This window comes from Lipomyces chichibuensis, assembly GCF_038497645.1.
Source record: "Lipomyces chichibuensis strain CBS 12929 unplaced genomic scaffold V1513scaffold_21, whole genome shotgun sequence".
Taxonomy (NCBI): domain Eukaryota; kingdom Fungi; phylum Ascomycota; class Lipomycetes; order Lipomycetales; family Lipomycetaceae; genus Lipomyces; species Lipomyces chichibuensis.
In genome coordinates, this window is record NW_027117473.1 from 44,984 (window position 1) to 64,926 (window position 19,943).

General features: G+C 49.1%; 6 protein-coding genes across 6 annotated transcripts; 4 read left to right on the top strand and 2 right to left on the bottom strand.

The window, feature by feature from the left end:
• Window positions 1–163: 163 nt before the first annotated feature.
• On the top strand, window positions 164–1,078 carry V1513DRAFT_401331 (cytochrome c oxidase assembly protein cox19). Its single transcript, XM_066895504.1, has 3 exons — window positions 164–440; window positions 582–762; window positions 824–1,078. Exons 1-3 carry the CDS (start codon window positions 416–418, stop codon window positions 912–914), a joined length of 297 nt encoding a protein of 98 aa, XP_066752905.1. The 5' UTR covers window positions 164–415; the 3' UTR covers window positions 915–1,078.
• On the bottom strand, window positions 966–2,965 carry V1513DRAFT_446762 (uncharacterized protein). Its single transcript, XM_066898316.1, has 7 exons — window positions 2,575–2,965; window positions 2,404–2,513; window positions 2,302–2,351; window positions 2,067–2,234; window positions 1,820–2,011; window positions 1,447–1,767; window positions 966–1,396 (listed from the first exon to the last, which is right to left on the bottom strand). The coding sequence occupies exons 1-7, from the start codon at window positions 2,919–2,921 to the stop codon at window positions 1,103–1,105; spliced, it is 1,482 nt and encodes a 493-aa protein (XP_066752906.1). The 5' UTR covers window positions 2,922–2,965; the 3' UTR covers window positions 966–1,102.
• On the bottom strand, window positions 2,966–8,372 carry V1513DRAFT_446767 (uncharacterized protein). Its single transcript, XM_066898317.1, has 7 exons — window positions 8,188–8,372; window positions 7,950–8,082; window positions 7,522–7,878; window positions 7,342–7,467; window positions 4,180–7,289; window positions 3,839–4,124; window positions 2,966–3,777 (listed from the first exon to the last, which is right to left on the bottom strand). The coding sequence occupies exons 1-7, from the start codon at window positions 8,236–8,238 to the stop codon at window positions 3,161–3,163; spliced, it is 4,680 nt and encodes a 1,559-aa protein (XP_066752907.1). The 5' UTR covers window positions 8,239–8,372; the 3' UTR covers window positions 2,966–3,160.
• A 2,414-nt stretch (window positions 8,373–10,786) lies between these two features.
• V1513DRAFT_485436 (uncharacterized protein) lies at window positions 10,787–12,778 on the top strand. Its single transcript, XM_066900472.1, has 4 exons — window positions 10,787–11,011; window positions 11,110–11,222; window positions 11,530–11,638; window positions 11,688–12,778. Exons 1-4 carry the CDS (start codon window positions 10,964–10,966, stop codon window positions 12,432–12,434), a joined length of 1,017 nt encoding a protein of 338 aa, XP_066752908.1. The 5' UTR covers window positions 10,787–10,963; the 3' UTR covers window positions 12,435–12,778.
• Window positions 12,761–15,554, top strand: V1513DRAFT_416235 (uncharacterized protein). The gene is made up of 2 exons (XM_066895836.1): window positions 12,761–14,215; window positions 14,279–15,554. Exons 1-2 carry the CDS (start codon window positions 13,148–13,150, stop codon window positions 15,353–15,355), a joined length of 2,145 nt encoding a protein of 714 aa, XP_066752909.1. The 5' UTR covers window positions 12,761–13,147; the 3' UTR covers window positions 15,356–15,554.
• A 184-nt stretch (window positions 15,555–15,738) lies between these two features.
• V1513DRAFT_446781 (uncharacterized protein) lies at window positions 15,739–19,342 on the top strand. Its single transcript, XM_066898318.1, has 4 exons — window positions 15,739–16,377; window positions 16,436–16,499; window positions 16,555–16,646; window positions 16,694–19,342. Exons 1-4 carry the CDS (start codon window positions 16,084–16,086, stop codon window positions 19,142–19,144), a joined length of 2,901 nt encoding a protein of 966 aa, XP_066752910.1. The 5' UTR covers window positions 15,739–16,083; the 3' UTR covers window positions 19,145–19,342.
• The last annotated feature ends 601 nt before the right edge of the window (window positions 19,343–19,943 follow it).

The following is a 19,943-nucleotide window of genomic DNA, read 5'->3' on the forward strand; positions in this document are numbered from 1 at the left end:
TGGTTGTTTTGCTTGTCAGTTCTGTTTGCGCCTTTTTTGCCATTTTAGTACTTTTGATCCAAAGTAGCGGTCGCTTAAGATGAATTATTGTAAGTTTAGTTAGAGCAGTAATGTAGCAATAAAAGTTCTCGGATACACTTCGTATCTATCTTTTTAGTCACGCCAGACCGCAAAGCATTAATGCGTTTTCATCGTTATTTGGTTCGCAGCTACAAAAAGTGACCTCCAAAATCAGCGCGTCGGTGAGCTCGGAGTTGGGAGTTTGCGGTGTTTGTCATCGCGACAACCCGACCTCACTTGTTTCCCCTCTTACAATTTCTGAAATACAAGGACGCAGATGAGCGTCCAATCAGTTTGATCAATCGCCGGATCGATGGCCAATCCACAAACAGCTAATTAGCGCACAACAATCATAATGAGTTTCGGAGGCGCATCAGGAAGTATGTACATCGTTCTCTCCTCGAGCCCCAATTTCATCTCCGCACACATTTTGCTTACTCCTCAACTCCTTATCGTTCTTCTTCGTCTTATTATCATAATAGAAAACAATAATACTAACGAAGGAACCACAAAATTAACAGACACAAAAGTGTTCAAGCCAACACCACCAGACCGCGGTTCGTTCCCATTAGACCACGACGGCGAGTGCAAAAACCACATGCAAATATATCTCGACTGCTTAAGGTCTTCGCGCTCAAGGGAGCGAGTACCTGCCGATTGCAGGCTTCTTGCGAAGGAATACTTGAATTGTCGCATGGAGCGGTACATATTCCTTTTTTTTAATGTCAAGTGGACTAAGATGGTGGCTAACGATGCCTGGCAGGGGACTGATGTTGAAGGACAATTGGGGTAGTCTCGGATTACCGGATGACAAGAGGAGCTCGAGTACTGACACTCCAGAGAGCAAAGGCTGACGACCATATCTGAGAGGAGAAGTGCGACAAGTTGGGTTATTGTATATATAGTGATCTTGTAAATACATATGGTTATCCCGATTGGAATTAACTCTGACCTAAAATATTTCAAATGCAAGTTATATTTACGCATCGCAGATAAGCTCTATCTGCACTCTATAAATACACACTTCACCAACAATGCATGTTCATAACTCCATCATCGAGTCGTCGTACCCTTCCAAGTCCTCCAAGCCGCCTCCTCGGCTAAGGAAGCCTCCCGGCGCACTCGCGCTCTGCAATTTCCGGCTCAAATACTCCCGCGACTGTCCAACCTCGCGATCTGCGATTGCGATCTTCTCGTTTAACAGTCGCACGGAATCTAGTTTCGCTTCGAGCTCGTCGAGATGCGAACTTGTGACTGACCCGTCTTGGAACACCACAATGATCGGCGATGTGCTCGATTTCTGCGAAATCTTGGCCCTGAGATCGCCGTCCTCGATCTATAAACCGTTTCAGTTACATCCTACTTCACTTGACAAATAGACCATACCATCGCAAGGACAAACCCTTTTGTACTGGGCCCATTCTCAAGAATATCAATATCTTTACTCTCGATATACTCCATCGGCACCGTAATAAACGTCTTTCTCAGCTTCTGAATCCGCTGTTTCCGAAACGCCGTCAACGAATGCAATGCCAATCCGTAATTGCCGTCCGCACTGAAAATGTTGTTGATTTGGTTCCACACGAGTTTCAACACCGTTGGGTCGCCGTTTTCAAATGCCACCGCAAAGTGATCGTAGGGGCGGGCGAAGGCGCGGTAGCTGTGTGAGGTGAAATCATTTGCCATTCGTGGGAGTCTGAGGGCGTGCTGTGTCGACGTTAGAATACGGCTCGGAAAACTGAAATTGCTGTAAGCGTACCTTTCCATAGAGAATTAATTGTAATAATATTGTCTTTTTCAGCGCCTCGATTTGCACCATGGAGCAGGGGAATCCCGGCGCGCAAAGGACAATAGAGAGATACTCAATCGCTTTTTCGTACTGCTTCATGCCGATGAAAACCATTGCTCCGTAGTAATGGAACCGGAGGTGATCTTGGTATGTCAGCCCGTACTAAACGCTGGTCAGTATCTACAAGAACAATTAAAAACCCACAAATAATACGAACCGCTGAATCAAACTTATCCACGTCATATTTTAATAATTGTAGAGCTAGTTTGTATTGCTTCGCCTTGAGGGCTTGAATCAGGAACAGTGCGTGCGCAGGCGAGAGCATGTCGTGTGATGGTGAGAACGATAATGCTGCGTTAAGCAATGGCCGCAGTAATAAATTTGGCTTTATGACATATCAGTCAATCCGTACTCATGTAATGCGATGCATATAGCCTGAGAAAAGGACTCACGTTCTCAATAGCATCAGACGCCCCGACAATCATATATAGTAGTGCACGATCTACAACCAGTCAACATGTATCCGTCTACCAGTAATTAAACGCATCACCCACAATGTTCCGGAACCAACTTCGCTTGTGCTCCGGAAATATTGTCAAGCAACCTATTCACATTCGAGAAAAACTCCGAAATGTCAGCTGTCTGATTCCCGAACTTCGCAGTCCTAACATTCCATTAGCAACTCATGCCAACCACAGTCGTGTCAAAATACCAAAACGCCATACAGTGCCAGAATCCATAGAGCAGACACTCGCGCCGGATCAGTCTGCGTGAGAATATCATCCTGATGCTTCTTCGCAATCACATACTTCGGCAGTAACGTCTTCTCCGTGTCCCTACTTCCACCGGCACTACCCTCCTTTCCACCATCTTTACTGCCGCTCCTACTACTCTCAGCGCTAGCTCCAGTGATATTAACATTCAACGATCCCTCACTGCTAGACGTAATCGCAGTCGCGTTGGCTTGTAGAATCGGGAGCACCTTCTCTTTCAGCGCCACCGCAACGGCGTCTTCTGTACCGTCGTAATCAATTGATTCCAAGACTGTCAGAAAACTGAACTGTGGATCCATACTTCTGTTATTTTGCTCTGTCTTCAGAGTTGAAGAATCGCTTGCTAGTTGTGGTCGTGATTGAGCTACCTTCGTAGATACGCTAGGGCGGCACGCGCTGTGGGTTAGGGCTGTTGTCAAAAATTGAACCCATAAAGAAATTTGAGAGATAGCCAACTATCCAACCTTCAAACTATATTACAATGCATAATCATGTCTAACGCTTATCACTAATGTACAAATCTTGTCAAATAAAACGCCTACACCTCATTGGTAAACACGACGCTCTCCGGGCGTTGCAGCATGAACTGCCTGAACTTGCGCCTCATTTTCTTGCGCGCAATCAATTCATCCACTGTTTCCTCGTCAATACTCAACTTCTGAGGACTGCCCCCAAAGTCGTTGTCTGACCTTGCTAGCGTACCCGCATACACAATGGACCCTGGCGTTCCCCTATTCAACGGAGAGCCAGAGCTCGCCAGCGGTGTCCCGGGCGTGCGCGGGGATCCAGCAATATTATTCTCGTCTTGCATAACGTCGAGGACTTTCTGGAGATTACTCACATCCAACGCGCGCCGCTGTGCAAACCTCGTTATCCGCTGAATCGACTTCTGCACGCCATCAATTGACGGCCCGGCACCAAACATATCCGCACCCAGACTGCCGTTGTTGGCAGCTGCGCTGAGTTTAGATTTGACGAGGGTGTTTTCTCGTTCGAGCTCGTCGAGGTGCCTGCTGAATTCCTTCGTCTTTTGGCGGATTTCGCGCTGTAATTCGAGTGCGTCGGGTGGCAGCGGGCGGGTCTTCAGACGGGCGGCGTATTTAGGATCGGAGCGCTGCTTGAGCACTTCGCCAGCCGTCGTCAGTTTTGAGTCCACTTATCGCTAATTTAGCATCTTCCTTACAATTATAAAATACCAAAAGTAAGTGCAACGTACGTTTTAGAATTGCGGCCTCAACCTCGTGCAAGCCAGTCTCGTCTTTGCAATCCTCAGCTTTGACGTTGCGAGCTTCTTGCATCAGTTCGTCGATCATACTCGTCATGTTGCTAATCTCTGCCAATCGCCACTCATCAGGCTCATTAAAGTCTTCTTTATTGTGTCTGATCAAATGCTGCGCGGTATGAACTTCGAGAAATTTCGAAAGCCGAGACATGTTTCTGCGAATAATGTCTAACTCATTTGCTGTATCATGGTAAATCTGATCGAAAACTTCTGCGAGGCCCTAATTTGCGTATGTTAGAATAAATTCAGAATGTAGTACGATAGTCAAAACATACTGTTTCCTTGCTTTTGTATTCCTCCACAGAGGACATCTGCAAGTATTCCGGCACTGGCGGCGGCACGTTCGAAAACTTCAGATTAACCGGTGTTTCATCAATGTTCAGCAGGGAGTCATCTCCTGCTTCAGATGCGTAATCAATATCTTCACTTTCCATCGTCTCATCATCATCAACTTTCTCCGCCTGAACATTCTCCTCTGAGACCTCGTCACTGGTCTCAGGCATCATCTCTGCAGGTTTCTGGGGCATGGGTGTAACCGGTTTGCTTTCAATGTCAATTAACGGGGTAGAGGACTTTGCCCTATCCGTCATTTGTGCAGCAAACGAAGCAGCTGGTTTCGCTTGGTCTGCCAACACCGGAGCCGAAGCAGGTGTTTCAGCTTTTGGCGCTGCAAATCCAGCCTGCGTAAATGTCTCATCATTATCTGGTGGGGATAGCCCGCCTGGCTTCTTATCCTCGTCAGCCGTCTTCGTTGTTGACTCTTTCTGTTTTTCAACAGATATGGACGCCTCGGCAACCTCGTCAGCCTTTGATGCTGCAGATTCATTGCCGTGTTCTTCGCCTTTCTTAGGTGCCTCAAACGAGAACAATCGACTGGCCGCCAAGAACCCTTGAGCAGTCTCCTTCGAAGGTGGAACTAACGATGCAGCAGTCGCAGGTGACAGGACACTCTTCGGCTCTTCTGTTGACCTGGCCGGTGCTGGTACTAGATTTACATCTGATTTCTTCGTCGCAACCTTGCCATCAGCGGACGGGGACCTAATCTCAATCGCATGTGACCATTTTGGTGGAGCAACTCCTGGCATATTGGCAAAGCCAAACGCGGCCGACGGTGTCTCTGATGCAGACGTCATGGGCAAGGTGCTTGCCGCAGGCGGTGCAGGCTTAAACACAAACTCCGGCGCCTCGAATCTCAGCGATGTCGTCGACGACGAACTTCGTTCCATCGTCGCCGATCCAGCGCCTTTGGGGGAACTCGTCGACAGGGAAGGTAATTTGAATTCCTTCGCATCAGCGCGCAACGAACCAGTTGAAAGAGTCCGTTCCAGAGCCACCGATTTCTGGGCAAACGCTTCCTCGACCGTTGCCTGCGCCAGTAAATTCGTGACGCCCTCATTGTCGTCGGATTCACTTTCGTATTCCTCATCGTAGCCCTGTTCGCCTTCTTCACCTTCCTCATCATATTCCTCATCATATTCTTCGCCGTTCTCGTCATAATCTCCAGAATCATACTCTTCGCCCTCCTCAGCATACTCTTCTTCACCGCTAACGTCCTCGTAGTCACTCTCTATCTCCTCGTCGGGCGCGACATCGCGCGTGGGCCCTAACCTAGCACCAAAGGCAGCAGCACCCTGTGACACCGTCGATTTCGGTTCAGTCCTTGCTGACACCGCATGGGCGGTTGCCGGTTGCAAAGCTTTGTTTTCTAGCTGTGTGAATGAGGAAGGTTGCTGCTGGTTCTCCAATTGTCCGAAGGGCGATGATGACGCGGATCCCGACTGTTGCTGATTCACTAATTGTCCGAATGGCGACGCACCAGCCTGATGTTGACTAGCGAATTGTCCGAACGGTGATGCGCCGGAAGTTGGCAGCGGTGGAACTGGGAAGCCAGGTGGTTTTATCGCAGCCTGAGGCAAAGCCGGTTGGCCAAATGAAGATTGTCCAAACGAGAATGCAGGGCGATTCGCATACGCACCGAATGGACTCGGCCCGAACAACCCCGGTTGACCAAATGCTGGGCCGCCGAATGGTGCTGGTGATGATGTCACGGGTGGGATACTTACTGGTGCGATTCGAGCCTGTTGTCCAATTCCGCCACCAAATGCCAGCCCTGGAGTTTGACTGAACCCAGCAAACGCTGCAGGGGCACCTCCTCCGGTCTTTGCCTCCATCAACGATGGTGCATTAGCATATTGCGAGAACATCGAAGGCGCGGAAGTTACTGGAGCAGGTGGCGGCGTAGTTGATGCTGTGGCGGATTTCTGCCCGAACGATGGTATTGAAAACCCTACGTTTGAACCAGCGAGTTGAGATGGAAGCGGCGGTGCTTGTGCAGCAGGCGACATCGAAGACTTACTTGCCTGTTGCTGCTCTTGTTTCTTGTCAGTCGCTGCTTCTAATTCTGTCGGTCCCTCTTGCTTGTTCTCGGGTTCAGCGATAGGAACCGGTGCAGATCCAGTTTTCAATCCTTCGACATGATTGTCCTCCTCTGTAGTCGCCTTCTCGTATACCGTAGCCTCTGGCTGCGCTTCCGCCTCTCGTATAGATTCTGGCACCGGCTTTGGAGCTTCATCGGGCTTCTTATCGACTTTATACTCTGGTTCCTCACTCGTCGTATCAACAGTCACTTGTTCGTCTGTTACCGCCTGCCCGGCGTCTGCAGAAGCAGCCTCGGTAGATGGAGCCGGAGCTGAAGTAGGAGCCGGAGACGAAGCAGGAGCCGGAGCTGGTGAAGGAGCTGGAGTGGGGCCAGCATTGACAGGCTCCGGCGCGGCAACCGCCGGCGGTGGTGGTGATGGTAGAGAGACCAAACTCGGCGCAGCAGCCGCGCTCTCGACAATCCGCTTATGCTTCTCCAACAAACCGTTCACATCCGCAATCTTCTCTGCGACCCCAGCTCCCCAGACCACATTCCACGCCTTCAACTGACCAACGTTATTCAAGACCCACAAGACCGGCAATGCAGGTGCGTCTTCAACGCCAGGTTTGGGATTCAGGATGCGGTCTGTTGCTGTGAGATCCAGAGCCATGCCGACTGGTGATGTGTCTTTGTCATGGTAAAACGGTAAACTAGCGCGCTTAGTATCGTCCAGGAGATAAAACGTGTGTTTCTCTGTCATGAGAGCAATATCAATTGACGGCGTGGATGCTAAAAGTATCAAGAACGGCAATATTTCTCGGTTCCAGTTGCGGATGATGACGGAGTACCACCAGCCTTCGCGGAATGTGAGGCCGAAGGGCGGACATGAGTCGAAAATTTTTGAATATGTGAATTTGTTGGGCTCTCGATTGACGACGTATAATTCGTAGTCGTGGACTTTTGGGGCCGGTGGTTTGGAGTAGATGACCAGAAATTTATGGGGTTCGATCCATAAGACGAAGATGACTGAAATAACTGTTAGTACTTGACAGCACTCGAACATGAGCAGCTTGCATACCGAATTTGTCCTCTATATCCGGAGGAGGGATGACCCTCGCGACGGCCTCACCGGCGATGGTATACTGGGTCAAGACACCGTCGGTGTCACCGACGATAACCTGCTGCCCGTTTGACGCCCAATCAACTACGCAAAACATCAGTAGCCCCTCTCACTATTATATTCTCGAATCAAACTTACAAGACGTCGCTTGGCCCTGCGACAACCTGGTCAACGAACCACTCGGCAAATCGATATGATGCACAGTCCGATTACTAGCCAACACGGCCGCGCTCTTGCCATTCCTCGGGTTGCATTTAATATCCAGCAGCGGGCCCTTCTTGAAGAATCCCCGTGTTTTTGCACCTTCCTGTCGCAAATCGTCGACAAAATACCACGCCGTACCGCCTGCCTGGCTGACGACAATGAGATGCTGCTCATCGGATGTAAACGTCAAGAATTGCAGGGGCTCAGGAACGCGGTGCACGAGACCCCGCACGGTTTTGTCCGCGTCGGAAAATTTCTGGCGGAGGGTAGATGTTGAACTCACGATGAAGCCTGTTCAGGATTAGCATCTACAAGTTTCACACCGACTGCTGAAAAAAAAACAAAAAGTAAAGACTTATTACCTCCAGTAACTGCAATAGCAAATAATCCCCGCCCATTGGCAATGCTTAGTAAATTCGATGAACTAACAGGATTCTCAATGGCATTCTCAACCGTCAAAATCGCATCTTTGCCAAGTGCCATAAACCCGAAATTCTGCTCATCCCAACGTCAATTACTGCATCCACAATAATACGATAGTTCAAGGCGTGGTAAAGATAAACAATTATATATCGAACGATCAAAAATATGGTTACGTACCTCAGTCTCTTCCTCTGGTAACTCGACGGTTACAATTTCCGGGGCCGCCATCGTATCGCGTAGATCGCAGCTCGCAGGCCGAAAATCAAATCCACAGTAATCTTTGCTACTCCTATCGAATGTTCTGTAACACAATGGATCAACGGGGTTTGAAGCGTATTCGATCTGGACGGTATTTCTCTCGTCTGCCAAGAGCGATTTGCGTTGCGGTTGCCCAAGGTTACCCTAACCCGGATGGAAGGCTTTGAGAATGCACAATGAATGCTGTAGTTTTTTCAACGGCGATCTCAAAACCGTGGAAGGTCTCCTACCAGAGTATATAGAGTCGCATGACAGTAGTGTCAGGTTTGTTACTTCTTTCAAGTTGCCTGTGGTTTTGGTTTTGTTTAATATAAGTTACAAAAAGGACGAAGTGGGTTGCTACACTCTGCGGGTTAGGGTATAAGGAAGTCCGAGATTCTCCTAGACCATTTTAATAAACCGAGTATATATATATATATATATAGCAAGAAATCTACTTCGGTATTAAGACACTATCGTGTCACTCTTAGGAATAGTGCTCGTTGCTGTCAAGTATTTCTGCATTTGCAGTATGCCACTCTGGTTCAGGGGCATCCTGACAAGATGTCTATTTGAATATTCACTGTATTGATTGCTCTTGTGCCTGGCAAATATCTTGTAGGTGCTTATGTAGTCGATGCATGATAGCTTCAAATTCCTGAACTGATTCCTGAGTGATCTGGCACCTATCGAACGCATGGTTAACCAAATCCATCATGAGAGGAAAGGAAAATGGTGCTGCCGATAGTCGCAGACTTGGAATTGTTATGTGCAATTCAAGACCTGATTGATACCTTTTTCAACGGTGGTTAAAGGAAGGACAGGCGAATCAGTTGTTCCATTTCAATAAAGTGAGGAACACAGGATCGGTATGACAATTCGTAATTAATTCACACAACAGCGAATATAGAGTTTCAGGATAACACAAAGTTGACCATCATGGCTGAAGTAATATACATTTAGTATTAGCGTCCAGAGTGAAGATGGTAACGACATTCGGTGGTACCTGTGGCTGATGCGAAGGCGATGATGGAGAATGCCGACTTGGTTGCGTAACGAGCGGAAGTCGGTACAAGGGTTCAACTCAATAATAATGGGACAAGCATAACATGACATCGGGAGGATCCGGAACATGGTATGAAAGAAGCCGGAAGAGGAGAGCAACACCTTTTGGGGAATAAAATATCAATAAGTTAGTTACAGACAATAATAATGATAAGCAGGCGGACGTGCGGCTCGGGATTCGGAAAGCGGGCGTGGACTATCGGAACGCTAAGGGCGCGTCCCTTGTCGGCTGTATGTAAGGACCCGGCAGAGATCCCGAGATGTCCCGGATTGCCCTGCGAACAAACAAATAACCAGGGCGCGTGCCTGCTTTTTTTTTTCTCTCTCCCCGCATTCTGCTCGCGTGATCATCGCTACGCCGCGCAGTCGCCCCTGACGCCATCTGCCCCGGTTTCAGTCCTCGGCGGCCCTGTTTTCTTTGCGATCACTATCGTTGTCTTGAACGTAACGCAAGCGAAGTGTCACCTGCGCTTCCCTCGGCCCCCTGAGTGTGGCCACGAGCCCCTTCGTGCTGACACCATAAACCCTTTTCTTAGCACTCTATATAATGAACCAACCCTAATGATTTGCCTCGGTACCAGCCCCTGCAACCAGAGAGATCAAACAGCTTCCACTCATAATCGACTCTATCTTTCGGTGTGCCGAGACGACGAATCAGTCGCTTGAGGCATGCATGCTCATCAATTTACTGAAGCGGTCGCACTTGCTTACATATCAACTTCCCCCATCAGTAGAATTACTGGCCCTGTCCCTTTTCAACGCTGCTATCAGCCAACATCACACAACCAGCCTGCCCTCTGTACTGCATCCTGCGTTCATAGCTGATCTCGTCTGCCCGTTAGCTGCTTTATTCGGCGTAAATTGTGCAGATAGTGAAATGTTCAAATCAAACGTCGCACCGGGGCGAATAATAATTATCAACTGCGGCATTGGCAAAACCGCCGCCCCATCGTTAAATCCTTACATCTGCGAACGCCCATCATTTTGATCCGCAGAAGCAAATTTTTCCTTGCGTAGTAATGAGCTGGGGTGCTCAGTGCGTCATAACAAGGCTGCGGGCCAATCACAGTCCCGTATGCTGGGAGAGTCGCCCAGAAACGAAACGTCAGTCGTGGCTAGCGGTGTGGCGCTGGCGGCGCATAGACGTGGCGGTGCGTAGTTTATCAATTTGCTGGGTACCCGTCAGCTTGTCTACTTTGCTAGACCTTTTAAATGCATGACCTTAAAGGTAGGGCAACAGTATAGTCGGATGGAAGCTACTGTGTGGGTTCATCATGATCAGAGACAGAATTAAAAGAAAAAAAGGATGACGTTCTGGGAATTACTTTGCTATTGGGGAAGTGACCGGCTCGGCTGGAGGCTTGTTTGAGCAATGATGTTATGTACTTAGTACGCTGGAAGTAGTTGCGAATAAAATAATGTGCTCGGCCTTTCGTTCTCGATGCTGCCATCCGTACCTCACAGTACTCTCCAGCACGCTCTCACCTACCCACCAACTCTCTTCTCCTCCGTCGCCTCTGCAGCTTATAATAATCCGAACTGCCCCGCCCCGACCTTCTCTCTTTTCTCCCTTCGCCTCAGGCATCTTAATTGTATACTCCGCCCTTCCCAGGTCAAAGTTATTTATCTTACTATCTAATCCACATTCGCAATGGTTGTCAAAGTTGGAATCAACGGTTTCGGCAGAATTGGTCGTATCGTAAGTTTCTCTACCTTCCTTCCTTGTGTCAAATCGGAACCTCTACTTGATGCAATTAAGCTCTTGAATGTTCAGTGCTCACGTCCTGCTCTTTCCAGGTCTTCAGAAACGCCCTCCTCCGTGATGATGTCGAGGTCGTTGCATTTAACGATCCCTTCATTGATGCCGAGTACGCCGCTTACATGTTCAAGTACGACTCTACCCATGGCCGGTAAGTTCAAATTCATTTCTCGTCCAAATCAAGATCTATGGAGCTTCGGATCTAGGTTGAGTCAATGATCAAGTGCATTAACTCAGCCGAAACACACGTATGTGCGGTTGCGCAGATGGTAGCGTAAATGTGGTCATTTCGTGATGTCATTGTAAAAGCTGGCGTTACGGACCCCGTTGGACGCTGACCATCGCATGAAAGCTGGCCAGGCCAATGCGCTCATCAGCATAACAATCGCTCTCTGTGAACGTCACGCAGCTCTGATTCCACCTACACCTCCTCCGTTCAGAATCTAACGATGCTTTAGTTTCAAGGGTGACGTTTCCTACAAGGACGGCGCTTTGGTCATTAACGGCAAGGAAGTCAAGGTCTTCGGCGAGCGTGACCCGTCTGCTATTCCATGGGCCTCTGTCGGCGTATGTATTCGGCTGCCTATCCTTATGGTAACAGTACTAATCTCTGTAGGCTGACTACGTCGTCGAGTCCACTGGTGTCTTCACCACTACCGACAAGGCTAAGGCTCACTTGACTGGCGGTGCCAAGAAGGTCGTCATCTCTGCTCCTTCTGCCGATGCGCCTATGTTCGTCTGCGGTGTTAATCTCGACGCCTACAAGTCCGAATACGAAGTCGTTTCGAACGCTTCCTGCACCACCAACTGTCTTGCTCCTCTCGCCAAGATTGTCAATGACAACTTCGGTATCGTTGAGGGTCTCATGACCACCGTCCACTCTATTACCGCCACCCAGAAGACCGTCGACGGTCCTTCCAACAAGGACTGGCGTGGTGGCCGTACCGCCTCTGGCAACATCATTCCTTCCTCGACGGGTGCCGCCAAGGCTGTCGGCAAGGTTATTCCTTCACTCAACGGCAAGCTTACCGGTATGTCCATGCGTGTCCCCACCACTGACGTTTCCGTCGTCGATCTTACTGTCCGTCTCGAGAAGCCCGCCAAGTACGACGAGATCAAGGCCGTTATCAAGAAGGCCTCTGAGACCGACTACAAGGGTATCATGGGCTACACCGAGGATGATGTCGTCTCCCAGGACTTCGTCGGCGACACCCACTCCTCCATCTTCGATGCCAAGGCTGGTATCTCTCTTAACGACTCCTTTGTCAAGCTCGTTTCTTGGTACGATAACGAGTTTGGCTACTCTGCGCGTGTTGTCGACTTGCTTGTGTACATCGCGGGCGTTGACGCCAAGTCGGCTTAAGCGTGCGGTTGATGGTCTTCTATCTTTCCACATTTTCTCACGACATGTATAGCCGTATTCTATAATACCAAACTAGACAAAAGAATGAATTTGTCTTTATATTATAAGCGAACACATTAAGATATATGTTTATGTCACTAGTTATTTGGGATGTAACTTGCGGATTCAGCTTGCTTTGATAGTATTGCCTGGGACGCAGATCTAATGAAAATTTTGCAACACAGTATAAGTGTAAATCACCCTTTTACTGGCATATAGTTAAGATACATGTAGTCATTTGGTTTCATTTTATTTTATTGAATTACTGTGCTCACACTGGTGCTCGAAGCTAGTTCGTTAGACAGGGGCTTGGGTTGTCGGGTCCGACGCGTCGCCGGTAGTAGACTTTGTAGCCACTCGCCGCCGCAGCATCACTACATATCGAGATCTTAAAAACATTGTTCCGCCTTCACTCCCCGCGCCATCATTTCCTCAACAACCCGTCCAGACCGTCACTGGGCGCTTAGACCTGGCACGACAAAAATTGCATTTGAAAGCATCCGCAATTGCATTTTGTTTTTAGTGTGTCCTGCTCCCAAGCTAGAGAAGTATATGACTCGATAAGTCGTTTGGACTTTCCTTCTGTTCCGCCAAACAACCGTGAGAAATTAGACTAGATCTATAGACCCACGGAGCATTTATATACTTGTCCTTTACTAGTTTATTGCGCATACATGGTGATCACGAATGGCATCGCGCCCATCAGCGCGCCATCGCCCATCGGAACCACAACAATCTCTCCACAGTCTCCGATCGTAGACCCACTACCTTACGTCAGTCTCAAGACTGGGCTATGCTACGACGTGCGCATGCGATACCACGCCAAGATCGTGACGAATGCATACGACTACACTGATCCACACCCAGAAGACCCGCGGCGGGTGTACAGAATATACAAGGCGTTGGCGGAAGCGGGGTTGGTGGACATGAAGGGCGCAAGCGGGGCAGAGCATATTGGGGGAAAATTGATGCAGCATATTCCGGCGCGGGAGGCGACAAAGGAGGAGGTCACGCTTGTGCATGAGATTAAGCATTGGGATTTCATTGAAAGGACGGCAAGTATGACCCAGGACGAGCTCGTGGAGGAGACCGACAACGGGGACTCCGTGTACTTCAACAATGAGTCGTGGTTTTGTGCCAAATTGAGCTGCGGGGGCGTGATTGATACGTGTAAGGCGGTCGTGAACGGCGATGTAAAGAACGCGATCGCGGTCGTCCGGCCACCCGGGCACCACGCCGAACCGTACAAGCCGGCGGGGTTTTGTATGTTTAACAATGTCGCGGTTGCGTCGAGGGTTATTTTGAAGGAGTTTCCTGAGCAGGTGAAGAAGATTTTGATTCTCGACTGGGATATCCATCATGGCAATGGCACACAGCGCGCGTTCTACAACGACCCGAATGTACTATACATATCACTCCACCGGTACGACAACGGAAAATTCTACCCTGGCGGCACGTTCGGCAACTATGACAAAGTCGGCGAAGGCCCAGGCGAGGGTCGCAATGTGAATATACCCTGGCCATGTGGCGGAATGGGCGACGGCGATTACATTTACGCATTTCAAAAGACCGTGATGCCAATCGCAGAGGAGTTTGGGCCTGACCTCGTGATTTTGTCGTCTGGGTTTGATGCCGCGCCGGGAGATGAGCTTGGGGAGTGTTTTGTGTCGCCAGCGGCTTATGGGCATATGACGCATATGCTCAAGTCGCTTGCGCATGGCAAGCTCGCGGTTGTCCTTGAAGTGAGGGAACTTTTTTTGTGTGGTAGTTTTAGCGTTGGAATCGACTCGACTAACCTTGAGTAGGGTGGCTACAATCTCGATTCGATCGCGACTTCGGCACTCGGGGTGACAAAAGTTCTTATAGGCGATGCTCCAATCCCGCTAACCAATGTCTACGCACGCCCCGAGGCTGTCCAGACGGTCGACAAAGTCAGCCGGACGCAAGCTCGGTTCTGGAAATGCATGAAGATCGGACACATGATTCACGATCTTCCTGAAGCACCTGCTGTCGAGCGACTACAGGACATCATAAGACGATACCAGGCGTCGCAGTTATTCGCACATTTCAGTATGACCAAGCTGCCAATTTTCCGGGACCGGATTTCGCGGTCTTTTGAGGACCAAGTGCTGTGTACGCCGGGATTTCAATCCGCGAAGACCGTGGTTGTGATTGTGCATGACCCGCCAGACGTGTGGACGGAGCCTGATCCTGTGACGGGACAGATCAGTTTGCATGAGACGTTTGTTATGGACGCTGAGATTAAATACATCCAGTGGGCGCATCAGAAGGGCTATGGCGTCGTGGATATCAATGCCCCCGCGGTTTTCACAGACCAGGAAGATGAGGGGTACAATGTACAGGCGGCACTGCAGGATCTGTGTTTATATGTCTGGGATAACTACCTCGACCTGTCCGATGCCCGGAATTTCGTGTTCGTCGGCGTGGGCGAAGCTTGTGGTGGCCATGTGTACTTACTCGGCCACCGCGAAGTGCGCGAGCGTGTGCGCGCGGCCATCGCATTCGCGGGTTCAAAAACAGTATTCCCCATTGTCCCCATCATGGACGAATTCATCACAGATTGGTATTACAAGAACTCGCTCGTACTCACGTCCTCGAATCATCCGATGTGGGAGCAATCCAATGGCGGCAAGAACCCGCGCAAGAAATACGGGAACGTGCAAAAGACGGAGTACGAGACCATGAATGAGCTTCTGATTGGGAAATACACCGATGTGATTGCATTCGCGGAGGAGGATATCGAGGAATCGAGCTCGGAGGAGGAAGAAGCTGGACCGGATAGAAAACGCCTAAAGAACGAAGGGAGCAGTGATGAGGGCTGGGTTGATGGCGTTATTCCCACGTCGGCGGCGATTATGTAATCTAGATTGGTTAACGTGATCCGTTGATAGTATTTGTACATGTAACAGTTGTTGTACTAAAATGGCGCTTGTAAATCGTATACGATAGAGTGAATGTATTATTATTTCAATGTGTTTGAAGTGCTAGGCTACAGAAGTATACCATAGAGTAGACGGCGACCCATGTGCATTGGCGACAACCTGCCATGAAGTAGATGAGGACCAATTTGCAATCGGAATGCATCTGGGTCGCGAGAAGGGGACTACATAATGGATATATTCGAACTAATCGATAACTACGTCTCAAGTATATGTTTAGCTACGCACGTTGAGCCCGCCCCCTGACTCGGCACGTTGTGGGTCGTGCCTGTGCCTGTACCTCCTTTTGCATTTGTGAGCCGTGACCACAAAACGCCGCCAGCTAACGAAAAATCGTGAACTTATCTGGTCCACCACCTTGAAGCGCCTCTCACCGACAAAGATTCTCACTCTGTGGAATACTAGCGGCCGCGCATCCCTCTGCTCGCTTCGCTGGCGGCGCAAAATTCCCACGCAAGCTTGACTCACCGAACGGATACACTGACCGAATTAAGCATTTGCGTTCTTGCTCTACAGCCACTACTTCCACCATGTCACGATTAGCCCGGGTGATTTAGTTCTGAGTTCCTCCGGTCTTTATCGTTATTCCCGCATCCTAGACAGTCAATTGGGCATATCGACTTTATCGCACGCGATCCGAATCCGTATTAATGCAGTCGACTCAACCTGCCACGTCGAACCATTCAGGCATCAATGCCACTGAAACACAATGGCAGCCGCCGGAGATGTTCCAACAATCACTGGTCCACCGTGATGATACGTATGACAATTACGACATAGATCGGTTGTCAATGAGACTCTCTAATATGCCGTCTGTGGAAAATGGGCAGGTGTACGACACGTTCTTTGCGGGGCGTCTCGACGAGGATGATGACATGGACGACGCAGACGAGGAAATGCTAGAAGAAGTCGCGAGCGATAGTCCGCCGAGTAGAATGATCATGGTATGCAACCGTAGTTCGTTCAGCGAATGGTCATGTCGCTAAGCAAAAACTTATCTAGTTGAGCGCCTTGAAAAAGGCAAATTCTGCTGTGCTGCTTGATAACGATGGGAATATCGAGGGTGGTGTGTATCCTCTATTTCTAACTTGCATTTGGTCAGTGACTAACAGAGCCGCTAGCGAAAATGGCCTATATTGAAGCGTGCAACCTGCTTCAAATAGTAATAGGTAGGGCAAATAAAGCAGAATATAGAGCAAAACTACGAAAGATAGTATGATTCCCGTCTTCGTTTATGCCGGTATGCTGATTAGATGATAGTACGACGTCTACGGAAGTCGCGTGTCCGAGCTTAGTATAGGATCCGCGTCCGCATCAGATGGTAGTGCGAGCATTCCCAATTCGCCAATGCCATCCCTTTCTTCATCGCGGATTCATCCGCAATCCCTCCAGACGTCATTGTCCAGCGAGCTACCTTCGAGACGGAGTAGTCTCGTTTACGCACAAGATGTCGGAATCCGAAGTAACAAGGATTCGTCAGCGCTCGCCTTTCGCGATGTATTTTCTTCAGAGGAGGTACCAGAGTACACAGAAGCCAACGACATCTTAGCCACGCCTGTTCGATGGCATCGCAGTATGAATGTACGTGGTTCATCGTCATCGATGTCGTCGGCAAGCGGAGCTGTGTCGCCGTTGACATCCATGGCAGATCGTGGGAACAGCAGTAGACCGTCTTCTCCGTCTGCTTTCACCCCGACAACGGCTGATACACTTCGAACCAATAACAACGTTCTGCAGTTCTACGACTCTGATACCTTCTTTGAGCCACTCAGTCCAACCTTCAGTATCACCGAAGGGCAATTTGAGACTGTTGGTGGAGAGTTGCGAGAAGCAGAAGATATCATCTTTTCTCTAGACTATTTGCTGCGAAACAATGACGGGCAATTAATTCCAATTGCGAAGTCTCTTGCTCTTTTTCACAAGAGTACCGAAGACCAAGTGAAGGCCGACATGAGCGTCAGTCAGGTACTGCAAGAGTTCGATGTTGATATAGAACTGGCGAAAGCACATTTCGGACATCCGCAAGTTCGCGCAATAGTGACGGAAAGGAAGAGTGTTGCTAGCCAGACCGATGCTGAGGACACCGATGCTGGCTCTGCAGATGTTAAAGAAGGCGCAATTGAGAATGGTCTGGGATTGTACTATGATAAGCCCCTCGGTCAGCGAGTGTCGACCGCACTTATCCCATCGCCCGTATTTAGACCAGCTAGTCCTCTCAAGTCGGCGGCATCAGTTCAATATGGCGAGGAGGAGGTCACGGATGCAACGGAGCCAGACGATATAAGTACTCCTACTTCGCAATCGACAGCCACGGTCGAAACCTTTAGCAAGTCATCGCCAAGCAGGCACAGGAGAGTTCTCTCGGCGTTACCGGCTGATGCTGAGGGCTCGCCTAGGACGCAAGCTCTTCGACGAGCTTCCTCAGTTAACTCCTCCGGATCACCGTTGACACAGAATATGACAGCAACGCCAAAACCAGCCAGAGTGACGTTTCTCAGATCGTCTTCTTCGCCAGGCAGCGTGAAATCTTCCAGCAGTTCTCGTAGAGTCACTTCATCTCTCAACCCACTTATTTCACGAACCGCATCCTCACCGTCATCTTCTTCTAATGCATCTACCGGTGCGGCATCGCCGGCATCTGCGACAAGTTTGGCTTCACCTCGAGCTTCCGGATCTCAGTTTATCACATCGATATCTTCTACTTCCTTGTCACATAAATCAAAAGACACGCGAATTTCGCAGTCAACTTCGATCAGCTCATTCTCGACGATTGGCACTCCCTTCAGTCCACCGGCGTCGTCCCGTCTGTCGATCTCGACCTCTGCAAGGGCAAATACGATCCGCAGCCACGAGACCCCCCCACTCCGTCCTGCAGATCCAATAGCACGTCCGTTTTGGCTAATGCGCAATATCCATACTGCACTTACTAGTCCCAGCGGTGGGCTCATAACCGGTCGTTTGCGACTATCTCCGCAAATATTTCTTGACACCGGTGTCAAGTTACGGTCACTGGAGGAGAAGATATCAGCCTGCGAGAGCATGAACTGTGCACTACTACATTTCGAAGATGATCCATCAGTACAAGGAATTTTGGACCTTGTACGCGTGATGCATAAGATTGAAACGCGGCTACAACCGATATTGGTTCCGGAAGGTTCTGATTATACTCACGGGTTTGGTGCGTTCGGAGATGATTTTTTCACGCCGACTAGAAAAGCTGCGCCAGCGACCTTGCATTCGGGTCCAGGAAGCGATGCATCTTCGGAAAGAAGCGCTTCAGTCGCAAGTGAATCATCTTCGCAGAAGCTTCTGAGCTGGAAAAAGTTCAAGTCGTGGACAGTGTCTGGACCCAAAGGGGCCGGCGGCAGTACAACCTCGTTAGCTCAATCCCACACTGGAACAACGAATGAATACTACATTTCCCGCAAGGGTTCAGATGGCAAAGACGCGGAAGAATCGCTACGAGGCCCACTTAGTATGTACGCCAATGTTCTCATAGTCTTGTTTTACCGTGCGCAGGTTATTGAACAAGTCCCGGGTCTACTTTCAACAGACAATTTACCGACGCAGACAAAAGCACGAGTCGATTTGGCAGTGCGAAGAGCAAGCGAGTTTTTCGGACAGGTGATCTGTAAATTTGTGTTGGCTGATATAGGAGAATTGATGGATAAATATGTGAAGCGGACTATTCGAGGCACACTGACAGCCTAGTTACTCCTCTTTGTTGAGGCCGCACTGTGTACTATATATCTTTGAGGAAATTTTATTTTATGCGATTAATATTTGGTTTAACGGTTTTAATATTCGGTATATTTGAGCGTCCATTGTTGTTGGAAGTAGTTCTGTCCTTGCAGAATGTTATGTATTGAACAGGGTTAGCGACAAGTATGTTATGGTAATAGATTGAGTTACTTTCTTCTACGGCAGATGGAATATGATAAGAAAAGCATAGCGCCAAGCTGCATGTGTTGCCAATCCATTATTTCCAGTCGGAATGTCGAGCCAAGCAATATGTTCGTACATCTTCGTACAGGCCTGTTTGTTAATCTAGTAATACGTGGCGAAAACCCAGCGTGTTCTCCATCTGGGTTGCTGGCTGTTCAATAGCTGGATCAATTTCTGTTTGGCCATTGTAGCGTGACCATCAGTAGTCAATTGCAGGAATATTTTCTTCCTTTATTCTGCTGCTCCAGAAAACGAAGACACGGCTTCAAAACAATTGCCCATGAGTCTCAGTATACTCATCAAGGTTCAAACCCAGCGCCTGCTCGGTCCTCTGTTTTCGCTTTTCGCCGCTCTCTGGTAAACACCGGATAGTAGTGACCATGCGTCTTCTCTAAGGAATCACCAAACTCATCGACCGTTGTACTCATTTTCAAGAGAAATAACAGGGGCAAAAGTTAGAGTGACCCGTCCAAGAAATTTGAAGATAAAATCAGCCTTGTTTACAAGCTAGACCTAAAATGGAATACTAACAGAATGCAGTACCCACACGATTCGGTACGAACGA

Excerpts from the sequence above, each read along its gene's own strand:
- V1513DRAFT_401331 (XM_066895504.1), top strand. The coding sequence starts at position 416 with ATGAGTTTCGGAGGCGCATCAGGAA. Across the intron at positions 441-581 it reads TTTCGGAGGCGCATCAGGAA|ACACAAAAGTGTTCAAGCCA; the intron begins GTATGTACATCG and ends CAAAATTAACAG. Across the intron at positions 763-823 it reads TTGAATTGTCGCATGGAGCG|GGGACTGATGTTGAAGGACA; the intron begins GTACATATTCCT and ends GATGCCTGGCAG.
- V1513DRAFT_446762 (XM_066898316.1), bottom strand. The coding sequence starts at position 2,921 with ATGGATCCACAGTTCAGTTTTCTGACAGTCTTGGAATCAATTGATTAC. Across the intron at positions 2,514-2,574 it reads GCTCTATGGATTCTGGCACT|GACTGCGAAGTTCGGGAATC; the intron begins GTATGGCGTTTT and ends ATGGAATGTTAG. Across the intron at positions 1,397-1,446 it reads AAGGGTTTGTCCTTGCGATG|ATCGAGGACGGCGATCTCAG; the intron begins GTATGGTCTATT and ends AACGGTTTATAG.
- V1513DRAFT_446767 (XM_066898317.1), bottom strand. The coding sequence starts at position 8,238 with ATGGCGGCCCCGGAAATTGTAACCGTCGAGTTACCAGAGGAAGAGACT. Across the intron at positions 8,083-8,187 it reads TACCAGAGGAAGAGACTGAG|AATTTCGGGTTTATGGCACT; the intron begins GTACGTAACCAT and ends TGGGATGAGCAG. Across the intron at positions 7,290-7,341 it reads GGATATAGAGGACAAATTCG|TCATCTTCGTCTTATGGATC; the intron begins GTATGCAAGCTG and ends CAGTTATTTCAG.
- V1513DRAFT_485436 (XM_066900472.1), top strand. The coding sequence starts at position 10,964 with ATGGTTGTCAAAGTTGGAATCAACGGTTTCGGCAGAATTGGTCGTATC. Across the intron at positions 11,223-11,529 it reads TACGACTCTACCCATGGCCG|TTTCAAGGGTGACGTTTCCT; the intron begins GTAAGTTCAAAT and ends ACGATGCTTTAG. Across the intron at positions 11,639-11,687 it reads TTCCATGGGCCTCTGTCGGC|GCTGACTACGTCGTCGAGTC; the intron begins GTATGTATTCGG and ends TAATCTCTGTAG.
- V1513DRAFT_416235 (XM_066895836.1), top strand. The coding sequence starts at position 13,148 with ATGGTGATCACGAATGGCATCGCGCCCATCAGCGCGCCATCGCCCATC. Across the intron at positions 14,216-14,278 it reads AGCTCGCGGTTGTCCTTGAA|GGTGGCTACAATCTCGATTC; the intron begins GTGAGGGAACTT and ends AACCTTGAGTAG.
- V1513DRAFT_446781 (XM_066898318.1), top strand. The coding sequence starts at position 16,084 with ATGCAGTCGACTCAACCTGCCACGTCGAACCATTCAGGCATCAATGCC. Across the intron at positions 16,378-16,435 it reads CGCCGAGTAGAATGATCATG|TTGAGCGCCTTGAAAAAGGC; the intron begins GTATGCAACCGT and ends AAACTTATCTAG. Across the intron at positions 16,647-16,693 it reads GAGCAAAACTACGAAAGATA|TACGACGTCTACGGAAGTCG; the intron begins GTATGATTCCCG and ends ATTAGATGATAG.